The sequence below is a fragment of the Tiliqua scincoides genome, chromosome 5 (assembly GCF_035046505.1).
Source record: "Tiliqua scincoides isolate rTilSci1 chromosome 5, rTilSci1.hap2, whole genome shotgun sequence".
NCBI lineage: Eukaryota > Metazoa > Chordata > Lepidosauria > Squamata > Scincidae > Tiliqua > Tiliqua scincoides.
In genome coordinates this window covers 39,050,657-39,077,237 of record NC_089825.1, presented here as the reverse complement: position 1 = coordinate 39,077,237, position 26,581 = coordinate 39,050,657, and the positions used below count along the sequence as shown (strand labels likewise).

Sequence of the window (26,581 nt, the reverse complement as noted above, 5' to 3'; positions counted from 1 at the left end):
ATCACTTGCCAAGAATGATGACACAGTTTAAGTTGTAGCCAAGTTTTCAACCAATTGGATTCTACGCCTGAGACATGTAAAACCATTTATCTTCCAGAAATCTGGCATTCACATTAAACACTTCAGTTCATACTTCATTAGGTACCCCTAGCAACCTAAAAAACACATAATAATTGGGGAGGTTTTCTTAAATAAAGAATGAATTCATCTAATTAGAAATACTGTTTCAATTAGCTTTCAGTGTAGCAAAAATAAAGAACTTTTTTTTTCTTTTTAAACCCAAACACATCACGTTGTCTGCTATGGTCTGATTACTTAAAAGACTCAGGGCATTCTTCCTCAGAACGGTCCTTATCCGATGTGCCTGAGAATGGTACCATCCACCCTGGCTAACTGGTTAAAGAGGTACCTTTTAAGTGGCAGTTGTGATATATTTAGAAGGGGAACAGCAACTGCCTCATTCATTCACACACACACACACACACACACACACACACACACACACACACACACGCACACACAGTGGTGCCTCGCAAGACGAATGCCTCGCGCAATGAAAAACTTGCAAGACGAAAGCGTTTTGCGATTTTTTGGGTGATTTTTCTATGGCCGTGCTTCGCAAGACGAATTTTTTTCCTTTTTTTTTTTTTTTTGGTTTGTTTTAAATCACACTTCGCAAGATGAAAATTTTGCACAACGAAACGACTCACGGAACGAATTAATTTCGTCTTGCGAGGCACCACTGTATATATATATAAATTTAGTGTTTATAATTATTTATGCTTTAAATACTATTTTCTTTACCTATGTAAAGTATTTTGCATCCTTTGCTCTGTCTGCAACCGCAATAATTCTGTAGATAGAATCACAGTTTTTCCCAGTTTTCAGACAGGAAATTACCAAAGTTCATAAAATGAATCCTGGGCAGAAGTCGAACTTTAAGGGTGCAATCCTAACCCCTTATGTCAGGGCTTTCCAGCACCGGCACAGTGGTGCCAATGGGACATGTGCTGCATCCTGCAGTTGGGTGTCACTCACGGAGGCCTCCTCAAAGTAAGGGAATGTTTGTTCCCTTACTTCAGAGCTGCATTGCCCTTATGTCAGTGCTGGAAAACACTGACACAAGGGGTTAGGATTGCACCCTAAGGACCCAATCCTATCCAACTTTCCAGCACTGGTGCAGCTGCAATGCAGCCCTGATGCAAGGAAACAAATGTTTCCTTACTTTGAGGAGGCCTCTGTGACTGTCTCCCCACCAGAGGATGCAGCGCACGCCCCACCGGCACAGCTGCACTGGCAATGGAAAATTAGATAGGATTGGGCACTACATCTGCTATCAGGACTGGGCCCAGGGTGAAATTCAAAGTGGGCCCGAGTAGGTCAAACTTATCTGGCTATTTTATACATACCTACCATTAAACACACTACAGAAAGTCCAGAATGCATTGTGTGTGCTACATCCTGAGGTGGGGAGAGGAGTTGTGGAAGCCTTCTCAAGGTAAAGGAACATTTATTTCCTCACTGTGGGGTTGCACTGTGGCTGCATCAGCGCTAGAAAGTTGGATAGGATTGAGCCATTAGACAAGTAAAGGTAAGTGTTGTTATACTTTATTTCCTGTAAGTACAGAACTTTGGGAAATGACTTCTGCATTAGGAATATAAGGAATTGTTGCCTATCCTGCTCAGTATTACCTACACTGGAAGCTGCTTGCCAAGATTTCAGGCAGAGGTCTTTCTTCCAATTTTACCTGGAGATGCCAGGAACTGGACATGGGACCTCCATGAGACAAAGCAGACACTCAACTATTCAGCTATGGCTCTCCCTCTGTTTCTAAAGATCTAAACATTTTGCTTATTGTTCTATATCGTTCTATATTTTTAGAATCATCTATAACTGTTACATAGTTACCCAAAGGGGGCATTTTTACAAATATTGTCAGAAAAGGAGGAAAAACTGAACACCATTGATCTTCTCTACGCATTCCTTAATTGCTAATCCATCATCATTCACAGGCACTTTCACACAGGATGCTTAACTTGGCTCTGTTTTAAATCAACTCTTAACCCAAATGCAAAACCTACACCATCTGCAGCGAACATTTGATTTCGTTCCCACATTAGCAGCATTCATACTTCACATTAAAAAATGAGAGAGAGGTTCAGACGCACTTTGTGTCACATATGAAATGTCCTTCGGCTTGCTCAAAGTCTCCACAAATTCGAACCCAGGCTAAACTTTATGATGAGAGCCTCTCCCGGCAACTCAACATTCTTGTCTTAATTCATTCAAGCTGCTAAATTTCATAATTAGAGAATCTCACACACCCTTCTACTTCTAAACATGGATTGATGCACAGTACTGAGAGAGAGAGAGAGAGAGAGAGAGAGAGAGAGAGAGAGAGAGAGAGAGAGAGAGAGAGAGAGAGAGAATGGGACAAATTCAATTTGTTTTCAACTACTAAGAATTGATCCCAATATAGGAATCTCCATCACTATGGAGAAACAGGTGGGCATGCAATTCTTGGTGTGTCAAAGCCTGATGCTTCAGGGGAAGAGGTATTACCATATCCAGCAAAGGATCACACATGCAAAAACTCATCCATTTTTCCATAGTGATTAGTGGCATATCTAAAGTATGGCAACCAGGGGATGAACACTGGGTGCCACTTGAAGGGGATGCCACTGAGCAACTGCAAGAAGTGACTGATCTGAGTTGCTGCCTTCTGAGTTGCAAGCGCTCACAAGAACAGGAAGCAGCAACTTGGGAAAGCTCATAGGAGTCAGATGTCGCCCAACCTACCATTGACTGTGCACATGCTGCAGTCACTTCCTAGCCAGGAAGTGACTGCAGCATGTGCGCACTTACAGCGGCTATGGCATTTTTTGACAGGTTCCTCCTGTTTGTGTTTGCCAAACACAAAGAGGAGAACGTTACTTCATCCAGGAGAACCCAGGAGTGACATCACAATGTTATCGGGTATCGCAGCCCCTGGAGACATTGCTGATAGTGATCTCTATGCCCCTAAGTATGTGTACTAGGCACTGTTTACTGGCGGATAGAGGAGCATGCACACGGCTTTCTGTTACTCCTTTTTGGCACAACTGCCCACTGGTGGGGAGTAGGACTGGGGTCTTAGACTGAGTTATATGTAAATATACCTGACTTGACTCCAAGAAGTTGTGTTTGCTTAAGACTAGGAAATTAGAGGCTGACTACGACGACAGTGGAGTGCTTCTTAAAGATATGGGCGCAATAACTAGCACTTAGTTTCTACATGTTGGGCTAGACCTGATGTGGGCAATAGAAGCAGAAGCAACAGGCAATAGCTATCAGGTTTTGTACGGGATAACCAGCTGTCGGTAACATGCATCCTTGTTATTAGAATACAACAAAATGCACAGTAATTGCTATTCCTGTCTCCTGCATGGCTGGACCTCCTGCCCTTCCTTTGTAAGAACATTTCCGGCCCTTCAACCTGCCTATATCCATGTATGTATAGATTTCTGACCAACTGACCAACACTTCACACATCTAAGGAAATGGCGCTGGCCCATGAAAGCTTATGTCACAACTGCAAGTCTTACGGTGCCGTCAAACTCTTGTTCTTTATGCAACAGAATTAAAGCTGCCTTGATGCTTAAGATCAGGATCCTGTTTCCAACATGGCAAACCACATGTCTCCAGAAAGCAAAGAAGCAAGACATGAAGGGAATAGATTCCCTGCTGCTCGATCCCAAGGTGGGTATCCCAATGCTCTATCTAAATCCCCTCAGACCAATTCAGCCTTGGAGTGCATGCTTCATCCTGGGGAGGGGGGGGGGGTTTAGTCCTGGATTCTGCACTGGCTAAGGCAACATTTGTTCCCTTGCCCACAGGTAAGCCTTCGCTGCCCTGCTAGGTCTACTTGGACCTGTGCCAGCTATATAGCTTGCACAAATCTGAGTGGGCCTGGGAAGGCAGATCAAAGCCGAGAAGGAGGACGCCACTCCTGCCAATACCACCCCTCCCCAACCTTGATCCTCCCATGTCCCTGCACCAATCTCCATCCTGTTCCTCCCCCTATCCACCCTGTTCCACCCACCCCGCCTCCCTGTAGTTTCCTATAGGATTTACCTTATCAAGGAGAAACGGAACCTGAAGCAGCACCAAAATTCTGCTCCCTCTATCAGTGTTGCCACCTCATGAACACAACCCCCCATGTGTGTTTCCTGTTGCACCTCCACTTCAATTTGGAGGAAATGACAGAGAAGGAGAGGAAATTGAAGGTCTTTTTTCCCATTCAAGAAAGAGGCTCCCCTTCTTCCTCCTGCTAGCACCAGCATAGCTGCAATCTTTATCAGTGGCACTGGAGGCAGCCGCCCCCCCCAGTTCACCCAGCATCCCTGTTTCCTCCCATTCACTCTGCCACTCTATGTTTTGAAACAGTCCAGGAATAGGACTGGCCCTGTCTATGATCCCTAGCCCTGGCTCCTGTTCCAACAGTGCAAACCTGAACCTCAAACCAAAATGGCTGTAGGTTACCTGCCTGAGGCCATGACCCACTTCTGAGTCCCAAGTCAGAAAGCCTCTGATCTATCACACCCTAAGCAAGAATCCTGTCCATAAACCAACAAGCTAGCCACAATAAAAAATGGGCCTGCTAACATGAGCACTCAATTAAAATAAATTACAACAGAACATCCTGACTACCTGCAACTGTGCCTTTCTGAGTTATTACATCACACAATTGCTTGTACCTATACCCAGAAAATGCAGTTTAAAAACAACAACCAAGTGTTATATTTATTCTTTCACGTATTTCCTAGACAACCTAGGGATCAGGGAGGGAAAAGAGAGAAACATCACTGACTCACTGAGGCAGGGTTGACAACTTCTTGAAGCAATTCAAAAGCTTAATCCCAGAGGTGGCGTTTGTGCCAAATTTCTATGACACGCTTCAGTAACATGAGATGCTCACTGTTAGCTCTGTCGTTCCTAGCAACTCTCCAAGATTTGGATTCCTCTTCCCCAAGCTACAAAAGCACAAGGTATGAGTTCACTGCAGAAGAACGAAAGGGTCTCTACGGCACAGGCTGCCTGGTGATTCGCTAAGGGAGCATGCCAGTTCCTTTTCTACTTGCTCAACTACTATGAGTTTTAAAACTACTATGAGTTTAAAGTCGATTCAAGGAGAATACATGCCAGTGTGAGTGTAATCGGAACAAGAAACATGGCCTTATGTTAACATTCAGGGTCCTACAGAAGAAAATCCTGGACCAAAAATGAAGAAAGTAATCTTACTAAAGGTAATTCCATATGCTCAATGAATGGTAATACAGCAACCATTACGTATATTTTAGAAATTTATTCAGCGTCTTTGCAGGGTCTTTGCAATCCTGAAACACAATATTGCAAGGTCATCCTTGCAATTTTTATTGCAAGGTTTTTTACTCTGGAATCAGCCTGATTCTACAAATTGAAAACTACATGAAGTATAGACTCTTAGCAGATTAATCTTCCCCAACTGATACTAGAACCCAACTTTCAACAGAGAATGGAAACACTATAACTTTCAAATATGCACTTCTCACTGTCTCCACAGGTCAAAGTGATTCAGTACAGGAAAAGAAAAGCCTCACCACTCACTCTACATAGGAAGCTGCGTTATACTGAGTGTGACCACTGCCCCATGCAGCTCACTGCTATACACTGACTAACAAGGGCTCTCCAGGCTTCTACACAAGGATTTTACCTAGACCTACCAGGAATGAAACTGGAAATCTTTTACAAGTGGGAACACCTTCTATAGCAGTGGTTCTCACGCATTTAGCATCGGGACCCACTTTTTAGAATGAGAATCTGTCAGGACCCACTGGAAGTGATGGCATGACTGGAAGTGACATCATCAAGCAGGACCATTTGTAACAATCCTCGACTGCAATCCTACCAACACTTACCCAGGAGTAAGTCCCATTGACTATCATTGTTAAAAGAATATATATAATAGCCTGTTAAAAGTGCAGGTCTGTAACATTTCCCCAAATGCAGTCACAGACCATGGGAATATCAAGTCTAATATGTTAAAAGTAAAATATTGAAATGAATGGGGAGACACACCTGAAACTGGCTTGCGACCCACCTAGTGGGTCCTGACCCACACTGTTCTATAGGATTCTTCAGTTTTCTTCAGAAGAAGACTTCTGAGTCTCTTTCCAAGACTCTTAATACTCACAAACCGGTTTAAACATCCCACTCTACAGGGAGTAGTTGTGACTTGTAGTACATTCTTAAGGTGGCTACAGACAAATGAGTTTAGACTAATGCTAATGACCCTCAACTGCTGCCATTCATCAAGACCCAGAGTCATAAACTGCAGTGATTACAATATGTTGCCACACAAGACAAAGAAAGGATTTAGCCACATCCATTCAATCTCTGAAACTAAAAACTTCCGTACAAGAGATTACATGCCCTCTGCAGCCTAGTGCTACTCACTACTGGAACACAACATTGGGATCAAGGAAATGTTGCAATAAGTGGAACAAGAAAAGCTGTTTCTCTACTATTCGCTGAAAGAAATGAGAAAATATAAGGACCACTTTCTAAAAAAAAAAAATTAACTGCAAACATTTATTTCAAATAAAATAGTTTTTCTAGTATAGATGTCCTGATTCAGTAGTGCATTTGATCACAAACAGCTGGATAGAGATCTTTATGTGCAGCAGAAGGATCTGCCCTAGGCAGTGGCTAGCTAATGATCGTGTAGCCTGGTGCCAAGTTCACAATGTTGCCCCGGAAGTGATGTCACAAGCGTGACATCATGCTCAGGCTTTTCAAAAAGTGAAAATTGGGAGGAACCCACCTCCTCCACCCAGCAGCTCACAACCCACTTCCTCTGCTGCTTCCCCCCAGTCAGTGGCATAGCTAAGGCAACTATCTGCTACCCAGGGTCAAAGAAGATTTTGTAGCCCCTCCTGAATGACAAAATCAAATTTAATTAAGTAAATAAATAAAAGGTTATTGGGTCCATGCTGTATCATAATAACATCTCATTGGCATTCAGAACAATCAGTCTCATAGGTCAGTTTGGAGTTAAGCAAATTCACTTTTTGTTCCACAAGGCAGTTGTGTTTTCATTTTCTGGTTAATTGGCCATAACTTTTGATAGAATACAGATATTCCAGTGCATTTGTTTCATTGCATTCTGCATTAAATTATCTTTCCAATGATATATAACATGATGGTATTATTCATACATACCAAGATCTTCACAATTTTGGTCACTAGTGTCAAGCTCAGCTTGTTGCCTCCTCAAAGCTTGATGCCCAGTGCAACTGCTACCCCCTGCACCCCCTTAGCTAAGCCACTGCCCCTAGGTCACTTACCTAGTGTAAGTGACTGCAAGTAAGGTAGTGCAAATAAGATATCATCCTCTTGGGTGGCTTCCACAATTTTTTGAAAGTGAAAGAAGCCTGTAGCAGAATTTCAGAAGTCTCCTGAAAAAGTGATTGGTGCCAAGTGATTGGTCCAAGATGGCAATGACAAACAACTGTTGGATGCTGTATGATGGGACAATACACTGAGGCCACAATGCTTTATGGAGAATTCAGGAATGGGTGCAGCACCTGACCCAGAATCTGCACACTGATTTGCTAAGGCTGTGATAGCTTTCCACAGCTGGAAGAGGAGATGGTAGTGAGGGAAGTGGTGGGCAAGTGTGACTGTTTGAACCAGCATTTGACTGGTTGGCATGGTTGTAATTGTGAAGTGGATCTCACAGCAGGGATGAAGACTGGGATGGAAATCTCCTTTTTATATTACTTTTGTCTGCACATTCAAGATGGCTGTTAAGCACAGAACCATCCATTTAGAAACACTTCAAGAGCTTCCTTGGAGAGGAGCCATAGTTCAGTGGTGGAGCACAATTTCTGCATGCAGGAAAGGTTCAATCCCTGGCATGTCTCGGTAAGGCTAGGAAAGACCCTCCTCTGAAATCTTGAAGCTGCTGCCATTCAGTGTCAACAAGCTTGATGGGCCAATAGGCTGATTCAGTATAAAGGAGTCTCCTATGTTCCTAGAAGCAACTTATAGTATGCTCTGAAATATAGTATTTCTGAAAACCAGGCTCAGTCCATAATGAGCTTGCGGGTTATCACATAAATAATGACTTAGAAAATATAATCAGTTCAATGTTTCCAATACTAAAGCAATGGAGGATTTTCAAAAACATCAGAGAGAGCTCCCCAGTTTTCTTAAAAAGAAGAAAAACCTGGGGGAAATGCCAGATTTACAGTTGCAGTGTCTGGATCAAATTCACCTTGATGGATTGATTGAATGGGCATATTGCCTTTGATGTTATACGAAATTTGAGTCTGGCTTATCTTTTTTTACCCTTAAAAATCAATTAAGACATCTTTCCTCTGTAGAAATGGTTTAAGGAGCTTTCAAATTATGTTATGTTTCTAGATGTAGAGACTGGAATGAGGTTATCTGATGTTTGCAACGAAAGAGAAATTCTGTTTTCAAAAAGTAGAGATCTATGTAATTTTGCAATCCCCAGAACATTTCCTGGACATTTTTCAAATTCTGAAAGAAAAAAAACAAACCATGTTGCTATGTGTTAAAAATACTCAAGAGGCTAAACTGGGACCAGAGTACACATTCCAGTCATGTGCAAATTACACAGAACTGTGCATGGGGCATCTTGTTCGATGCTTATACTGTGACGTACATCACTATGGGTGCAATCCTAACCATCTTTCCAGGACTAGCATAGCTGCGCCAGTGGGGTGTGTGCTGCATCCTGCAGTTGGGGGGCAGTCATGGAGGCCTCCTCAAGGTAAGGCAATGTTTGTTCCCTTACCTTGGAGTTGCATTGCCCTTATGTCAGTGCTGGAAAATTGGTTACGATTGCAGCCTTAGTGGCTTCAAATGAGATGTGCATTTGCATCCAATGTGGTTACCAATCTAGCAAGAGAGATCCATTTTGCCCGCTTCCACAAGCTGCTCTCTTTTTGTAGGTCAGGCTTAGTATAGTTTTTCCTAACGATGCACACTGATATAGGATAGCACCCTTGTATAGTACATATATCATTATGTAGGAATAGCAAACAAGTGCCTGTTTTTCTAAACATAAACTTATGTGTGAAGTGAGCCTTACAGGTAAAGCCAGATAGAATTGCTTATTTATTTCAGAGTACTGTACTGTATTTATGCCCTGCCTTTTTCCCCAAATTGAAAACTTGTGTATACATTTATAAATGCAACTAACAGTGCAAGCCATGTACAGGTTTATTAAGAAGTAAGTCCTGCTGAGCTCAATCGGACTTACTTCTAAGTAGATGTGCATAGGATTGTACTAGCTAGCTATATTATTGCCAGTATTCCATGATCTTGCCAATAATGAAATGCCAACAACTACAATATTCAGACACAATGCAAAACAAAATGTATTTAATCATTATCCGTGATTGTGCTTTTCTGATGACACAGTTAAAAGGGAATTCTTGCATGAGAAAGGATTATTTTTGTGGTTAAAGGCTGGATTAGGCAAAATATAACACTTTATCTTGAATGTTTATTATCTGATATGTGTGAGAACGGAGAAAATATCCTTAGAACAGAAGGGAATAGAATGTGGAGGATTCACAGCAAAAGGAACAGGACCGCAAGCCAATTATTTTAACTGAAAGAGAGGTCCTCATTTTGCTTCTAGAAGCTTAATGCAATTATTTTTCACTGTTCTGAAGTCTGTAGCTGCAATCTGATGCAGACGTTAAATGTACCTAATTCCAATGGGCTTAAGCAAGTTTAATTTCTGATGTATTGTTACCATAGCATATAAAGAAAATTACCTCTCTCACACACTTGCAGGCCATGTAGGATGAGAGAAGCTCCATAGTCACAGCCCTTCTGCCATTCTCTCTACATTCAGATCTTGGTTTGACACCAAAGGATTCTATAATTTCCCCCCCCCCCCCCATTCTTTTGAACCTGACACCAATTATAAATCCACACGATTATGCCGGCAAGCACAGAGTGGCTGTTGTTGTTGATTCTCTTGTTCATCTGAAACAACCCTCTTACACACGATGGTATTATTTATTCATTACAGAACTGCAAAGATCAGGTAGCACTCCCCCAAATGGTCGCACAGCCTTTGAAATGGCAGGGGATTGTAGGAAATGGGAGGCAAAGGGGGAAAATTAAAGATTAGATTTTCATTTAAAAACAACAAATGTGAATAAGGCAAGTGTTCAGAACTAAATTACTAAACGGTCTTATAAAGTGGCTTTAAAAATCTCTTTAAGCTCAGCTTAGCTTCTGTTGCATCTGAAGAAATATATGAACCAATAACACTCTCACGAGGTTTCATTACTGAAAGGGCTCATTAGAAAAGGCATTAAAATACTAATTACCTCATAAACTATTTAGCTGTGTACCCACTGGGATAGTACTTACTAGTGCCAAGCTCTACATAGATCCAGCTAATCAATTAATGCTCATTACAACTAGAAAGAGTCGGCAGACTGCAGCATGTCAGAAGAATAAATAAGTCAGAGGTTAGCTTGGAAAGTGACTTGGCTGTAACAGAGCCTTCCTTCTGCAACACTGCTGTTGTCTGCCACGATTTAATTTTAATCAGCCTTTTTGAAACTGTGGGTAATGTGACTCTTCCAGGTTTAAAAATCTCCGCAACTGCTCTTGCTTCTTTGGTACATAATTCATCACAGCGCGCACGCTGAATGACATTCAGAGATTAAAGTAGAAAATGTAATAATTTCAGATGTTTGGTCAAGTACTTGCTTTGTGTGCTGGCTACCCGTAATGTAGGACTTGGAGTGAACAATGAGAACAACATGAGTTCTTTTGGTATAGAAAAGTAGGGTGGGCTCTCTGAACTCTCTATTTCACAACTGCACAAGTAGGGTGCTGTGCAATTGTGAAGGAAGAATGATAGGAAACAAGGCAAGGATGAAGTCAAGGTCCACTTTCATTTCTCTGTGCCTTCTGCTGGTATAATGAATCACAGATATTTGCACAGTGTAGGCAGAGAGCAGGAAAGGAGCTATAGAGATATATAGCTATACAAATAAATAGTGACTGGGGGCAAAAGAATGGTCCATGGGATGCTAGAAAAGGATGGAAGGAAATGACATGGACAGGATGCCAGAGAATTGAACATAGAGGGCTGTGATGGCACACTCCAATATTCTGCAGCATCAATTTCTCAGACTGGCTCCAAAAGAAATCTTTAAAAGACAAAGAGAATTCCCACAAGGGGCTAGTGGTCGCAGCTAAAATATTACTATATTACAATATTATTATAACATGCTATTGGGGGTGAATAACATGTTATAATAATCTCTGAGGCATCTGGTAGGCCACTGATACAGGAAGCTGGACTAGATGGGCCCTTGGCCTGATTCGGCAGAACTCTCATGTTTTTATATAAAACATTGCTCAGCCACTCAGTGCTGGATTTAGGATTAAGATATCTACATTGAAATCTCAGCTCACTGAAAGGAACGTTCAGCACCTTCAGTGACTTTATGATATATCTGCAATGCACAAATTCAGGAAACTGGGTGAGCCCTTGTGGTATACATGTGATCTTCTGAGCCACAGAGACACAAAACTTAAAACTGATGCCAGGCTATTACCTGTCAACAAGACAGACTACCCAGTACGGGTAAAGAGTGTCATTTGCAAAGTTCCTAGAAAGATAAAACATCTTTTCCCCTGTGGGCACCTGACTAGGAATGCAGCCATGCCTTCACCCTTTAAAATTGAAACCAATGCATTTGCCCATTGCTTTAGATGCAGGTTACTTGTGCAAATTCAACTATTGATTCAAATTGGCAAATACAGAGAGAGAGAGAGAGAGAGAGAGAGAGAGAGAGAGAGAGAGAGAGAGAGAGAGAGAGAGAGTTATTCCACTTACTAAATACATACCAGGAAGTAAGCCTGAGATTAGAGATTGAAGCTGCTTTTGTTCCCTAAGTTTCTGCCTGCATATCATAATTTTTAAAGAGACAGTGCCTATTTTTCTGATGTCAGGGATTTTCAACATAATTTTGAATATATGTTGTTTTAGCTTTACATGACAATTCTGGAATGTGACCCCCAAGTAAGATGAAGGACAACTGTACTCACATTGCACTGTCTATATGGAGAATGACAGAAGTCAGCTTGTACAGCACTTTGATGTTAAGTATGCTAACTTAAAAAAAACAAAAAACAGCACCAATGACAGTTGAGAGGCAATGTGCTCATCATAGTTGGAAAAGTATTTCAGGGACACCAAAGAGCCCTGAAAAAGGAAAGGAATGTTTTAACAACTGAAGAATAGATGTATCACCTTGCTGTCAGGTGATGTCTAGGAAAATAGCTCTTCCACTTGGTATATTCCATGGTAGGGACTCTCCATGGTAGGGAGTCCTCATGTACCTTCACGGAAGCTACATGATTGCATATGGCAGTCAAGTGAAATTAGCTAAGGATATCTTCAGTTTTTCACTATAACATGTTACAGAATTGAATAGATTGGCTACATAAAAACTGAAGTCACAGTTTTCATTTATTTGTATTTATCTAACTGCTGACATTTATGGGATGTAAGAGGCCTGGTTAATGTTTTGGTCAGTTTCGTTCACATCCAAAATTGTCTGGGCAAAATCTTCTAGGCTGCTGAAAAGTGAGACTGAGGGAAAAAAGACTCTTAAAAAGCCTCCTTATTGCTTAAACAACACAATCCTCCATTCAGCTGCAAACTCCTTCAAAATTAAACTTCCCTTCAAAAACAAAGGTTCATGATTAAAATGTGAGAATTTTTTTTTAAAGAACCTTGAAGAGTTTCACAAAATAAATTTTGAAGTGCAAAAGTTTTAGATGTTTTGTGAAATTTAAATATCATCATTGGCTGTTCCTACAAGGTGAATGTTAGAATAATAAAAGGGTAGTCTGAAAACCACCAGAAGGCCATCTGGACCAACCACCATCATGGGGATTCTCTATAATTAAATGTAAAGATATACTTATTTGATGTTATGTGAGCAACAGGTGCAAGTCAGATCAAGTGAAAAAGAAAAGCAGATTCAATGTGTTATACTACTGTTAGCTGAAAAATATATTTCTTTACTATTCAGAAATAGCATTTTAATCTTTATATATCACATATGTTTTCATTGTATTTCTAATATTTTCAGAATTTAAAAGTTTAGGACACTAGCAAATTGATACGCGTGGTAGTCTTATTCAATATATGCTAGGAGTGTCAAATCTGTTTCATACAGCGGGACGAATACCATTCATAGTGCCTACTGGGGCCAGAAGTGACATCATTAAACAGGAAATTATGTTGTTAAGCAGATGATGGCCAGAAATAAGAACATAACATAAGAACAGCCCCACTGGATCAGGCCATAGGCCCATCTAGTCCAGCTTCCTGTATCTCACAGCGGCTCACCAAATGCCCCAGGGAGCACACTAGATAACCCATTTCTAAAATCAGGAGGTTGCGCATACACATCATGGCTTGTACCCCGTAATGGATTTTTCCTCCAGAAACTTGTCCAATTCCCCTTTTAAAGGTGTCTAGGCTAGACGCCATCACCGCATCCTGTGGCAAGGAGTTCCACAGACCGACCACACGCTGAGTAAAGAAATATTTTCTTTTGTCTGTTCTAACTCTCCCAACACTCAATTTTAGTGGATGTCCCCTGGTTCTGGTGTTATGTGAGAGTGTAAAGAGCATCTCCCTATCCACAAATAAGCACTTTGTTCTCACATAGAAACTCATTAGCTGCAAATGACAGCAGACAAAATGTGCGCATCTTGATCATATTTTCAAGATATGGGAGAACCCAATTATCATGCTGGGAAAGTCCATTTATCAGACAGGCTGCCCTTCAGCAGCAATTCTTCTGCTAAGGCATCACTTTGCAGCTCAGCAGCTGAGGGTGCTTTATGAAGTGCCTCCTTGGCAGAAGCAGCACTGCTGAAAGGATGGCCAGTGTGATAATTGGGCTCTCCTGGCACCTTACATAATACAAACTTAGGCTGCAATCCTGTACACGCTTTCCTGGGAGTAAGCCCCTTTGACAGCAATGTTATTTGCTTCTGAGTAGACAGGCATAGGATTGCACTGCCTTTTTAAATTTTGCATGCTGTAATTATTGCTCAGCAGAAAACATATACTCTAATGTCTCTATTCCTGAACCTCACATACATGAAAGAAAAGCCTTGTTGCACCTAAGCAAAGAAAGAAAGAAAGAAAGAAAGAAAGAAAGAAAGAAAGAAAGAAAGAAAGAAAGAAAGAAAGAAAGAAAGAAAGATGTTTTGGAGGGAGGGACATGTTGCATGGCCTCCCCCCCCCCCCAGTTTTCTTAGAATTTGAGTGGTTTCACTCTCCAGGATTATTTTCATGCACCATTAACAACAAACGTTATTTTACACTGTGGGCTTTTCATCCTGCAAATGCACACACTTCAGATGTATGTCTCATCACATCATCAATGCCCTTAAAGTCAGAGGATTTTCAATATTAAAAGATCTAGTTTTATCTACTCAGGAATTTTAGCCCACCGAATATTCATTAAAAAAAAACTTACTATTACAAAATGAGCCAAAAAACACCCTCCTCCCTTTTCAGAATGTACCTTTCATTTCTTTCTTTTAGTCATTTTGCCCCACAGTGTAGTACAAGAATAAATATTTGTTCTTGTAATTACTTAGGACTGCAGTGTCAATCAAGTAATTTGTTAAATTAAGGGTTTTTCCCCCATCAGTTGCAAAAGTACCTTCCAATTAACTGGATAGCATTATTACATGAAATTATTACTTATAAAACAAATACAGTACTTCTAAAAAAAACTACAAATAGTAACTGTTACCTTAGCAGAAGCAAATGCCTCTTCTAAGCTTAATGCACATACATGTATCATTTAAATACAAAAATAGTGTGCTTTCTTGCATCAAAATTTGTATTTTATCTACTGTGCTGGTGCTGCTTACTCCCAGGCTGTCAAAAAGCACTTTCACCACAGCCAGTGCTAGCGCTGTGACCACAGAGCCAGCACTTGGTAGCCTTAGGATCAGGCTGCTCATTTTATTGCTTTCAGTTGGTAACAAAGGATGGTATTTCTGTTTCTTTGGATGCAACCCTTAAAATAGCTTCATGGATTCATATAAAATATAGTCTTTAACGAAACAGTTCGGAGGAAAGAGTCACGCAATTAATACTTTAAATAACAGCCCAACAGGGCCCTTGAGAGGGGGGTAAAGGAGGTAATTTGTACCCAAGCCCAGGGTCAAAAATTTCTGGGACCAGGAGTCAAAGGAAGGGCCCAGAAATTTCCTGGGATCTTGCATTTTCCAATCTCACCCAGACTTCCTCTCACTCAAATTCCTCTCAGAGACCCTGCAGCCCAATCCTATAGGACTGACTGTGACATTGTAACACTAGGTGTGATCTGAAGGTTGAGCTGTTACGTTGCCTGAAAAAGCTAAGCAAGATCAGCAGCCTTGGTTGGGAGAATGAAAGCCAAAGACTGAAGCAGATGACAGATCTCAGTGGAGGAGTGTGAAGGAAAGCAGAAGAGTCAGCTGGCAAGATAACACCAGAGGCTTGATTTGCAGCTTCCTGTGAAAGCTTGGAACCACAAAGGGTTGACTGCACTATGAAGGAAAACATCTGGAGAAATGGAAGGTTCTATGAGTCTTTTACATGGCATGTCCCGGTATCCGTGAGGATTCCATTTCTGAAACCCCCGCGATTAGCTGAAACCGCAGATACACAGGGACGCCTCCCAAGCCCTCTGAGCCCAACTGGAGCTGTGCTTTTCTGAGGCCCGCAGAGGCTGTGCATGTCTGCCTGTGGCCTCTATGGGCTTCAGAATGGCCGTTCGGGTAAAAAAAAAAATACAACTTCCTGTTTCCTTGGGAAACCAGAAGTTACTTTTCTGCCCTTATTAGGCATTCTGAGGCCCTGAGAAGCTCTCCAGGAGCTCATGAAAGCCTCCAAGGATGAGGGAGCAGAGCTGTGGATACGGGATCCACAGCTGGGATCTGAAACTGTGGATATGCGATCAGCAGATATGGAGGCCCTCCTGTACTTGTAAAACCCCCTCTAAAAAATAGGAATTGATGACTAGCTTGCCTATGCATAAGAACATAAGAAGAGACCTCCTGGATCAGGCCAAAGGTCCATCTAGTCCAACTTCCTGTATCTCACAGTGGCCCACCAAATACCCCAGGGAGCACACAAGACAACAGACACAATCTACGTCCCGGTGCCCTCCCCTGCATTTGGCAATTAGAGGCAGCCTGCCTCTAAAACCAAGAGCTTGCACATGCCTATTATGACTTTTAACCCGTAATGAATGTTTCCTCCAGAAATTTGTCCAATCCCCTCTTAAAGGCATCCAGGCAAGATGCCATCACTACTTCCTGTGGCAGAGTTCCACAAACTAATTATTTGCTGGGTAAAGAAATATTTTCTTCTGTCTGTCATAACTCTCCCAACGCTCAACTTTCGTGGATGCCCCCTGGTTCTGGTGTTATGTAAGAGGGAAGAGATCATTTCTCTATCCACTCTGTCCATCCCCTGCATGATTTTGTATGTCTCAGTCATGTGCCCCCTCAGGTGCCTCTTTTCTAGGCTGAAGAAGCCCAAACACTGTAGCCTTTCCTCATAAGGAAGGTGCCCCAGCCCAGTAATTATTTTGGTTGCTCTCTTTTGCTCCTTTTCCATCTCCACTATATCCTTTTTGAGATGTGGCGAACAGAACTGGACGCAATACTCCAGGTGTGGTCCTCCCATTGATTTGTACAACAGCATTACAATATTAGCTGTCTTATTCTCAATGCCTTTCCTAATTATCCCAAGCATGGAATTAGCCCTCTTCACTGCCACTGCACATTGGGTCGACACTTTCATTGAGCTGTCCACAAGGACCCTAAGATCTCTCTCCTGACCTCTCTCAGACAGCTCAAAACCCATTAGCCTATATGTAAAGTTTTGATTCTTTTCCCCAATGTGCATGACTTTACACTTACTTACATTGAAACGCACCTGCCATTTTGCTGCCCAGTCTCCCAGTTTGGAGAGATCCTTCTGGAGCTCTTCACAGTCTCTTCTAGTTCTCACCACTCAGAAAAGTTTGGTGTCATCTGCAAACTTGGCCACCTCGCTGCTTAGCCCTGCCTCCAGGTCATTTATAATAGGTTGAAAAGTACAGGTCGCAGGACAGATCCTTGGGGCACTCCACTTTCCACCTCTCTCCATTGTGAAAATTGCCCATTGACACCCACTCTCTGTTTCCTGGACCTCAACCAGTTCCTAATCCAGGAGAGGACCTGCCCTCTAATTCCCTGACTGTGGAGTTTTCTCAGCAGCCTTTGGTGAGGGCCCGTGTCAAACGCATTTCGATTTGCCTATCCAGTTTTCCACAGCTGGCGCAGCCATGCCAATGGGGCATGTGCTGCATCCTTTTGTGGGGAGGCATTCATAGAGGCCTCCTCAATGTTAGGGAACATTTGTTTCCTTACCTCCAGGCTGCATTGCGGCTCTACCGGTCTTGGAAAGTTGGATAGGATTGGGCCCTGAAATGGCAGCAGCAGGGGAATGCAGATAAGCTGGTAGGGTGCATGGAACAGGGGTGTATAGTGGCACAAGTGGGAGTGTCCTTGCATGGGCAACCTGTACCAGAATGTTAACCCCTTCCTTGCCTCCTGACATGCTCCATTTCACTCCTCGGACCTGTGCCAGCCAAAGGGTGATCAGGAGTCTGAAGGGCAGGCAAGGAAATACATTTTCCCTTACCTTTCCTTAGCTTCCATATCCACACACACACACCCCAACATGCATGCAACAGGCAATGCAGCCATAGCATGCCACATAGCCCATTTTGGCACAGCTGCATGCTATGGTGGAGAAATTGATTACAGCCTCAGTACACAATGAGCTTACTTCTGAGGAAACGACAACAACAAGACCCATAATTTCCAATTACCTCTACTTATGTGGCAGATGCTTGCAGAGGTTGCCTCTCCTCTCAAAACAGCAACTGCAAGCTTTTAAACAATTTTCAAATGTTTAAATTCGTATAAAGGCCATTCTGAACACATATGCAAATCCAAATGAATCTGTTTGCGTTCTTCTGTAGAAAAGACATGTGACGTCCAGTGCTGCTTTGAATGTTTTTAAGACATTTTGTTTTTATTGTAGTATTTCAATTCACATTCATGCTCACATGAAAGGTTTGGTAATGCCACATTCTCAGGTGCCAAGGTTACATATGAATTCTAATAAGATCTCACAAACGCTTATATGTGTGTTAAAGCCAAACTCCTAAAATAGCTTTTTACTAGACCTGGACAAATTATTTTAAATTGCATAAATATTTTTAATATGTCTGGCTTCTGACAGCGCACTACTATATACAGGAGGATGGCACTGGCTCCTCTCTGCCAGGTTTTCCCCCCCATTTCCTCCTTCCATCCTTGCCCGCCTCCTGAAATAACTAGCATCATTATTAGTTCAAACTAGAGTTAGCTTTTATGTATTGCATCTGGCTGAACATCAGTGAAACCTTGTGCAAAAGTTAGCTTGAACCAGTGGTGATGGCCGATTCACAAGGATAATGCTGGAAAAGAGAGACATGATCCAGTCAAAGTTTGATTCTTATGCTATTGCAAGCGTTTGCCTGGAATAGGTGCTAATGTCCAACCCTACTCACACATGGAGTATTCCCACATCCCACACATGAGTATTCCCAGACATGGAGTATTCCCACATCCCTGGCTGCAGCGCTTAGAGGCACTGATTAATTTAAAGACAGGTTTGCATTTCCTCCCAGGCTGATCATGCACCCCACATCACTTTTCCCATTTTAATCCACAGTGTCACCAAGGTGCTTCTTTGGCTCTGAACAGAATGTGCCAGACCAGTTCCATTGCTCTTAATATACCACATAGACTGCAATCCTATACACACTTTCCTGGGAATAAACCCCACTGAACACAATGGGACTTACTTCTGAGTAGATACAAATAGGAATGTGTTGACAGTTGTTAAAAAAAGGCACAGTGCAGTTGTTGAGGGTTTGGGGCGGCATCTTCAGGGATCCCTGAAATCCCATGCAGATCTCTAAAACCTTGATCTGTTACCTGGTGAAAAGGTTCAATTATTTCTTTGGGGTTTAGTGGTGCCTCTGAAGGCCATAATTACCTGGTTCAGAATCTGAATGTGCCCTGCTTTGCTATATTATGAATCAAGCATTACTCCTGAGAAGTTTTTCTCCAACTTGGAATGTCAAATGAAATGATGCACATGTACAGTCACTTTTTAGCAGACCAGGTTCCCAAAGCTGGTGGCTTTGAAAGTGCAAGTTCTTTTAACATTAAGCCTGTAGCCTTGATGAAACATTGATTCTTGTGAAATGACCTGAACAAGAAAGCAAGCCTCTTACTTTCAGTGGAGGTCTTACTGATTGCTGAGAAACTACAGGAACTACAATGCCAGCTGATTTTTAGGTACATGTGCAGAGGTTCTTTAGTAAAAGCTGACCTCTTCCTCTCAATGTCTGCTGATTGCTGGGAATGACTGACTAGTCCACAAAACCAAGCAAACTTCTGCTTGGTGAATAAGTTCTTTATGTGAGAATAGTGGTGGTGGCCAACTTATTTTACCCACACTGCTATTTCTTTTTCAGTATGTCATGAAATATGGGAAATAAAAAATGGCTATCGCAAGGAGGCAGCTCCATAGTACATAAGGATACACTTTTTTAATTAAAAGAAAAAAAAAGATCAGATGGGAGCCAACAGGGGTTCAGAACCCCCATCCTCTGCTCATAACAGCAGATTCAGCAGAGTAACCAAGAGACTGAGCTGCAGCTAGGACTTCCTGGGTCTAAATGTTGCCTTTGAGGGAACTCACCAGGTAGCGTTAGGTGAGCTGTTCCCTCTCAGCTTCAGCTCCCCAACTGCAATATGGGGATGATAATGTGGTAATCAGAGTAATTACAGAATTTATTTATAATACAGGGTGGTTGTAAGCTGTGTAGCACTTTGCCCATTCAGAAAGTGCTATGCAAATGTTAAGCATTAATATTTATTTTCATTTCAATGGGGTTAATTTCAGAATAAATGAAGTTGGATACAAACGGGCTATTCGTATCCAGTTCCGTTTGTTCCAAAAATAAACTCACATCCATAGCAGCTTTGACTTTGTGAGGGATGCCTGAGTGCAGAGGGCCATTGTTTTGGTTTCATTTTATCTTCAGTGTATTGTTTTTGTGCTGGTTTTAGGGCTTCAGGACACCGGATTTAACTGTTAACTGATGATGTTTTATTGTGGCTTTTATTGTTGTGTTTTTTTACATTGTAAGCTGTCCCTGAGGGCTCTGCGGAGCCATGTGGTAGGGTATAAAATTCCAAAAACAAATTAATAAATATTTTCTCTACCACGGCACTGATAATTCCTTGTGGGTTTGACTTTGTTTTTGCCTAATATTCAAACTATACAAACTATAGCTGGCTACTGTTATACTGATCTCTTTGATTTTTGCCACTTTCTATAATTTAATGAACAAACAGTTGCATCTATCTTATAAAGCATTCCTGAAAGAAAAAAGAATCAGTGCAGATATTTGTAAAGCTGCTGACACTGTGGGATATTAAGGTCTATCCATCTACAATGATAACCAGTGAATCCTGTCAGATACAGATTTGCAGTCTTTCTACACCATTGGATTTATGTGCAATACGGAAGTTCTCTTTCACAAGCATTTGGAGTTCAGTTTGGAAGTCTGAGCCCAGAGCAGCTGCCCATCTTACAAAGAGAGTGAGGGCACACTGCTACCTCCCTCCTACCCAGGTCACCATTCCCAGCTTGCATGGTCATGTGGTGACTGCTAAATATCAATCATAAGAACATAAGAACAGCCCCACTGGATCAGGCCATAGGCCCATCTAATCCAGCTTCCTGTATCTCACAGCGGCCCACCAAATGCCCCAGGGAGCATACCAGATAACAAGAGACCTGCATCCTGGTACCCTCCCTTGCATCTGGCATTCTGACATAGCCCATTTTTAAAATCAGGAGGTTGTGCATACACATCATGGCTTGTAATTTGGCATGGCAATTTGCATTAGGGAGCAATTTGGACATTGACATGTTACAATTTTGGCAGTGGGGATGGCTCACTGGATGGTTTGGAATTAGCAGAACACCCCTGCATTTGTTTAAGTAATTGGCAGCAACAACACCTGAACTGGTATTTGGGAAGAATCACAAATGTGCTTCATTCCAATAATTCCAACAATAATTCCACAGTAACTTTTTAATCCCCCCATCACAATATTGTTCCTTCAAGTAATATGTCTCATCACATACAAAAAAGCCTCCCAGAAAACTGGCAATCATGATAAAATAGTATTTCCAACTGCAGAGCAGAAGAAGCCTCCAAGCAATGGAACTTAACCTAAATCTTTTGGAAGTCTCTCGATCAGTGATTTTCAACCTTTTTCATCTTGCGGCACACTGGCAAGGCACTAAAATGGTCAAGGCACCATCAGCTTTTTGACAATTGACACTGTGCTGTCAATGGGGGCTCACATCCCCCAATAGTCCTATTGATAAATGACCTCCCAAATTCCCGTGGCACACCTGGGGATAATTCACGGCACACCAGCGTGCCACGGCACAGTGGTTGAAAATGGCTGCTCTAGATCATTATCAAATTCTAACAGAAGCATTTCTTAGTTTACAATTACTTCACCATTTATAGAGTATACTACAAGATAGCACACTGTTAGAAAACAACAAAGGAAATAATATTAGGGTGTTGTCAAGTGTTAATCCTACGTATGATGGATGTACAAAAATGCATACTATAATTAAATATTACTTCTGTGAAAAAGTAATTAAGTTCACAGGTTAATGACATCCTGTTGTATGCTGGTTCTGGGAACTGTCTCCTGGGGAAAGGCTTGCCAAAGCAACCCTGTTACGAATCGGAGTCTTCGCCAAAATAAATGCATTCAGATTTAAAAAATGATCCACTTAATTTCACCTATTAAAGAACAGAATTCTCACCATATGTATCAATAATTTCATTTTTAAAACCTCAGGGCTCTTTTTAAAAAAAAAAAAAAAAAAAGGGGTGGGTGGGTGGGTGGGAGAAGGAAAAATGACTAGGAAACTTAAGTCTCCAAAATAGATGCCAATGTGGTTTTTTTTTTTCAAGCCAAGGAGTATTTTGCTTGGCTCAACATAGCTTGGGTTAAAAAAAAAAACACTCTTGCCAGCTGCCTAATCCAGAAAGATTTAATAAGCTGTGCTGCAGATGCTGTTGCTATTTGGCACTTTACAATTACTGTATGGCATACAGAAGAGAGAGAACCCTTGACCACAGATTTTGTTTGGCTGACACTGCCAACTCTTTTGGCTACATCTGCTCTTTAAGCCAACCGTCGGCATGTTTACAGAGTGTGGCTTTAGCTGAGGTGCTAAAAAGGCTTGGGTTGGCTGCCTGACCGAAATTTATATTGAGGTAAAGATGTGATCTTTCATGTCTACCATACAGCATATATTGCATGTTTCGTATCGACTGGCAGGCAAGCGCTTTCTTTTGCCTCCTGCGGGGAACAACAGTAACTTCAAAAGTACACATTGTGGCTTTCGTTCAAATCAGCAATACGCCGTTATAAACATGTGGTGACAATATGAGATGTGAGGCCCTGGCAGCCCGCGTCTCCCATTTGCTCATGCCGTTTCACATTTGGTACCGATCTCCCCAAGCTCCGTAAGATTATTCCCTGCTCTGAAAGTCTCAGAGAATCTTAAAGAGAGCGATTCAGTAACAGCAAGGAAATAACTGCAGTACAGCTCTCTACATTTGCAAAGATTTCATAAATTGAATATTTGCATGCCCAGGAACCATGCTTGGGTTGTTGTGTTGGTCAGTGCCCAGAGGGGAGCCAGAGGACTCAAAGGAGCAATGAAGGCCAAGGGTTGAAGTGGATGATAGCTACAGTTACAGGGCGTGGTCTGAAAGCATACAATAGAGCAGTGGTTCTCAAACTGGGCTGTTGTGACGCCCCAGCCAGAGAGCCCTGGCATTTGCCCCCTTAATTGGAACTGGGAGGAGGAGCACTGGAAGTGAATGAAGGAGGTAGAAGCAGCTCACCAAGGCAACCACCTCTTCAGCCTCATAGATGGGATGGCCATGCCTATAAATTATCTACTCTACATAGAGTCTACTGCAGCTCAAACAAGATCTATCGTTAACCATCAAAGACTCTAACAGGCTCCAGCCCATCATTCTTTCAGTCAAGTTGTATCAGACACAATGAATACATGCAAGATGTGAAACCTGCGTAGATTCAGCTGAGTTGCTAATGCTCTGAACCTGTTTATAGTCACACAATCACATAACAAGATATAAATTATTCACATTTTCCTCAGAGGTCAGAACATAAATAGTATACTAAAACTTTTCTACATGCATCCGTATAGACTTGTTTTCAGAGCTTTACCATTTTTGCTTCTGAATGCATTGGAGGAACTTGTGGTGAACCGCACGGATTACTGAGGTTGGGGCCTTGCATTCCCATGATATTGGAGTTCATTGACATTTGTCGCTCCATCTTGAGAAGGAAAAAGAGAACAGAAATCAGATGGTATTTGTAAGGCAAAACACAATTTCAAGATGCTTGTTTTCTCCAAATGGGAAAGAGATGGGCTCTCTGTGCCTATCTTGGACAGCAATAAAAATCTTTGCTGATTTGTATTTGCCTAGGAACACAAGATAGAGCCAGTAACATCGTTGTTACCTAACAATCAATACAAAACTGCCTCTTCCCCAGAAGAACAGATTAGTCGCTGAGGTTGGAGACTTTCTATAATGATTTTTCCCTCCTTTTAGAAAGCAACACTCTGCGTAAGTGGCTTTTAAAACATCACTGTATAAAATTATGATTCGTGAAACAAACCAACTTGTTTCAGGTGTAAATAAAAATGCATGATCAAAGGTGTTTGAAAACTGAGTACTTTTTCCACTGGAGCTGTTGAATCGGGGCGGGGGGAATCAAACACCTTAGATTACTATACAGCAATATTGTTAATATACCACTAACACCTAAAGCAAAACAATAAAGGTCTGGTCTAGAGGGTAGAGCCTCCGTTAGCCCAAAGATAAACATCAGAAGGTCGCCAGTTCGAGGACACCGGCAGCTCCCTGAACGGCTGAGAATGGCGAGACCTTGAAGCAGCTGACAAGCCCAGCTGAGTGACTCCAACTGATCTTGGTGGGAGCAAGAAGCATCTTTGCTGCCCTCCATGTGAGAGATGGAGCTGATTGTCAGCCTGCGTGGGAGAACTGGAGGCCAGAAGTGAGACCAAACCAGGAAGATCCATTCTGAAATGTTGTTGGTTCTTGAAAGAAAGAACCTCTATAATTGTAAAAATCCCCTTGAGGGATTTAGATATGCCTGCCTATGTGAACTGCCTTGAATAAAGTCAGAGGAGTAATCTGATGACCAGAAAGGCGGAATATAAATACAGAGTTATTTATTTATTTTATTTATTCCTCTTTCAGGGGAAAAATTGTCCTCCTTGCAGGGGACAATATAAAGCCAGCTACTGGTACAGCTGCCTCTACCATCATAGGATGGAGGCAAAAGTAGACTAAACAGAGCTGATCTGAAAATGCTCTTAGTCTGAAATCCTATACACACTTTCCTGATAAGTTCCACTGAGTTCCACATACCCTTGAATATAAGAGATGTAAAAAAAATGGCACTGTTAAAAGCAGAGTTTGTGACATTTAAGGGTGCTAAAAGATACCATGCATTTTTAGTTTATTTTACAGATGCTGGTGGAAGTCTTGATGCAGTGTCAATCTGAGAGAGATTCTGAAGGAAAAAGTCACCTGCCAGAAGACTGAGACATTTCTCATAGTTTGGGGCCACCCATACTAAATTTCAGGGTAAATGAAATAAAACTTGAACCAATTTCTCAACTGCAAGTTTTTCCATTTTTGCTTTCAATAAAGTACCATACATTTGCCTGTAATAAAATTTACAAAGAACAGATATACTTACTGGCATCAAGACTGCAGAGGAACCAGGCATGGTAGGATTAGGCAGGGTACCAGGCATAGAGGCAGGCATGGGCTGTCTTTGACGGTTGTGCAGGTGCAGTAATGATGACAAAGAGCCTGGGACAGGCCTAGAAATAAGGCAAAAAAAACCCGAACTGAAACATGTTCTTGTTCAAATGATCGTCTTTCAAAACTGTGAATGGAAAGTCAGAACTCTGGCAGTCAAAAAACCAATAGAGGAAATCTTATGCAGGTATACTCAAAAGCGAGCCCCCTTGAGTGTAACAGGACTTACTCCCAGGTACGTGTGCACAGGATGCGCCCTAAATGTATGATTTCAGCATTTTAAGTTTCAGTTTGGAATGCATTTCAAGAGATCTGATCTACTCATGGGAGGGGGGAAAGTGTGAGCGAGCCTCATAAGAACATGAACAGCCCCACTGGATCAGGCCATAGGCCCATCTAGTCCAGCTTCCTGTATCTCACAGTGGCCCACCAAATGCCCCAGGGAGCACACCAGATAACAAGAGACCTCATCCTGGTGCCCTCCCTTGCATCTGGCATTCTGACATAGCCCATTTCTAAAATCAGGAGGTTGCGCGTACACATCATGGCTTGTAACCCGTAATGGATTTTTCCTCCAGAAACTTGTCCAATCCCCTTTTAAAGGTGTCCAGGCCAGTTGCCATCACCACATCCTGTGGCAAGGAGTTCCACAGACCAACCACAACACAGATTCATCATGTTCAACAACACAGATTCACCATGTTGGAGCTCTGTCAAACTTTTTTACTCTTAAAAAATCAAACCAATGTTCTTAGGAAGTATTCTTTTGAGCCTTGCAGCACAATCCTATCCATGTCTACTCAGAAGTCCCACTGAGTACAGTGGGACTTATTCCCAGGTAAGAGTGTATAGGATTGCAGTCTTTTCCTTATATTATATAATAATTATTTTACAATTATTGTCTAAACTAACTAGAAATTACTTTTGGGTGGCAAATTGGCATTTAACAATCATATTTTGAATTTGCATGTGGACCATCTCATTCTAAAGCTGAATTTAAATGCTTAAAAACATGCTAGATTTTGAATATGTAATACGTAAATTCCATGTTTGCTCCTAAGGATACTACATCAGTGAAGAACAACAAAGTCAGTTCTAGAATCATACTAGATGTCAATGTCACAGTAGTAGAAAATAATATAACTTGCAAAACTCTCGTTCTAGATGCTACATAGTAAAACCAGGAATCCATAGAGGTAAAGCAATGACGTCCACGAAATCAGGAGAGAGCTGAAAATAATTGCTTTAAGAAATATACATTGCTTCATGGTTAAAAGAAGGTATAAGTCTGCTCTTCTCACCCCGTTGTTACCCTACATCTTCCTCTTTTATACCTGTCTTTTCAGTGATCCCATCCAGAGATCTTGTTGTATATGGATAACAGTGCCTTTTTGATTTTCTGAATTTTTTGCCCATAGCAATGTTC

The 26,581-nt window shown here is 41.8% G+C and overlaps 1 protein-coding gene across 3 annotated transcripts in view; it reads right to left on the bottom strand.

Moving 5' to 3' along the window:
• The window catches only part of CREB5 (cAMP responsive element binding protein 5), a 304,261-nt gene that overhangs the window by 54,418 nt on the left and 223,262 nt on the right, over positions 1-26,581 (bottom strand). For all 3 annotated transcript variants that reach the window (XM_066627888.1, XM_066627889.1, XM_066627890.1), the window contains 2 exons: positions 25,091-25,217; positions 23,525-23,635 (listed from right to left, as the gene is read on the bottom strand). In XM_066627888.1, the coding sequence (XP_066483985.1) occupies positions 23,525-23,635; positions 25,091-25,217 (238 nt within the window). The remainder of the gene's footprint in view (positions 1-23,524; positions 23,636-25,090; positions 25,218-26,581) is intronic.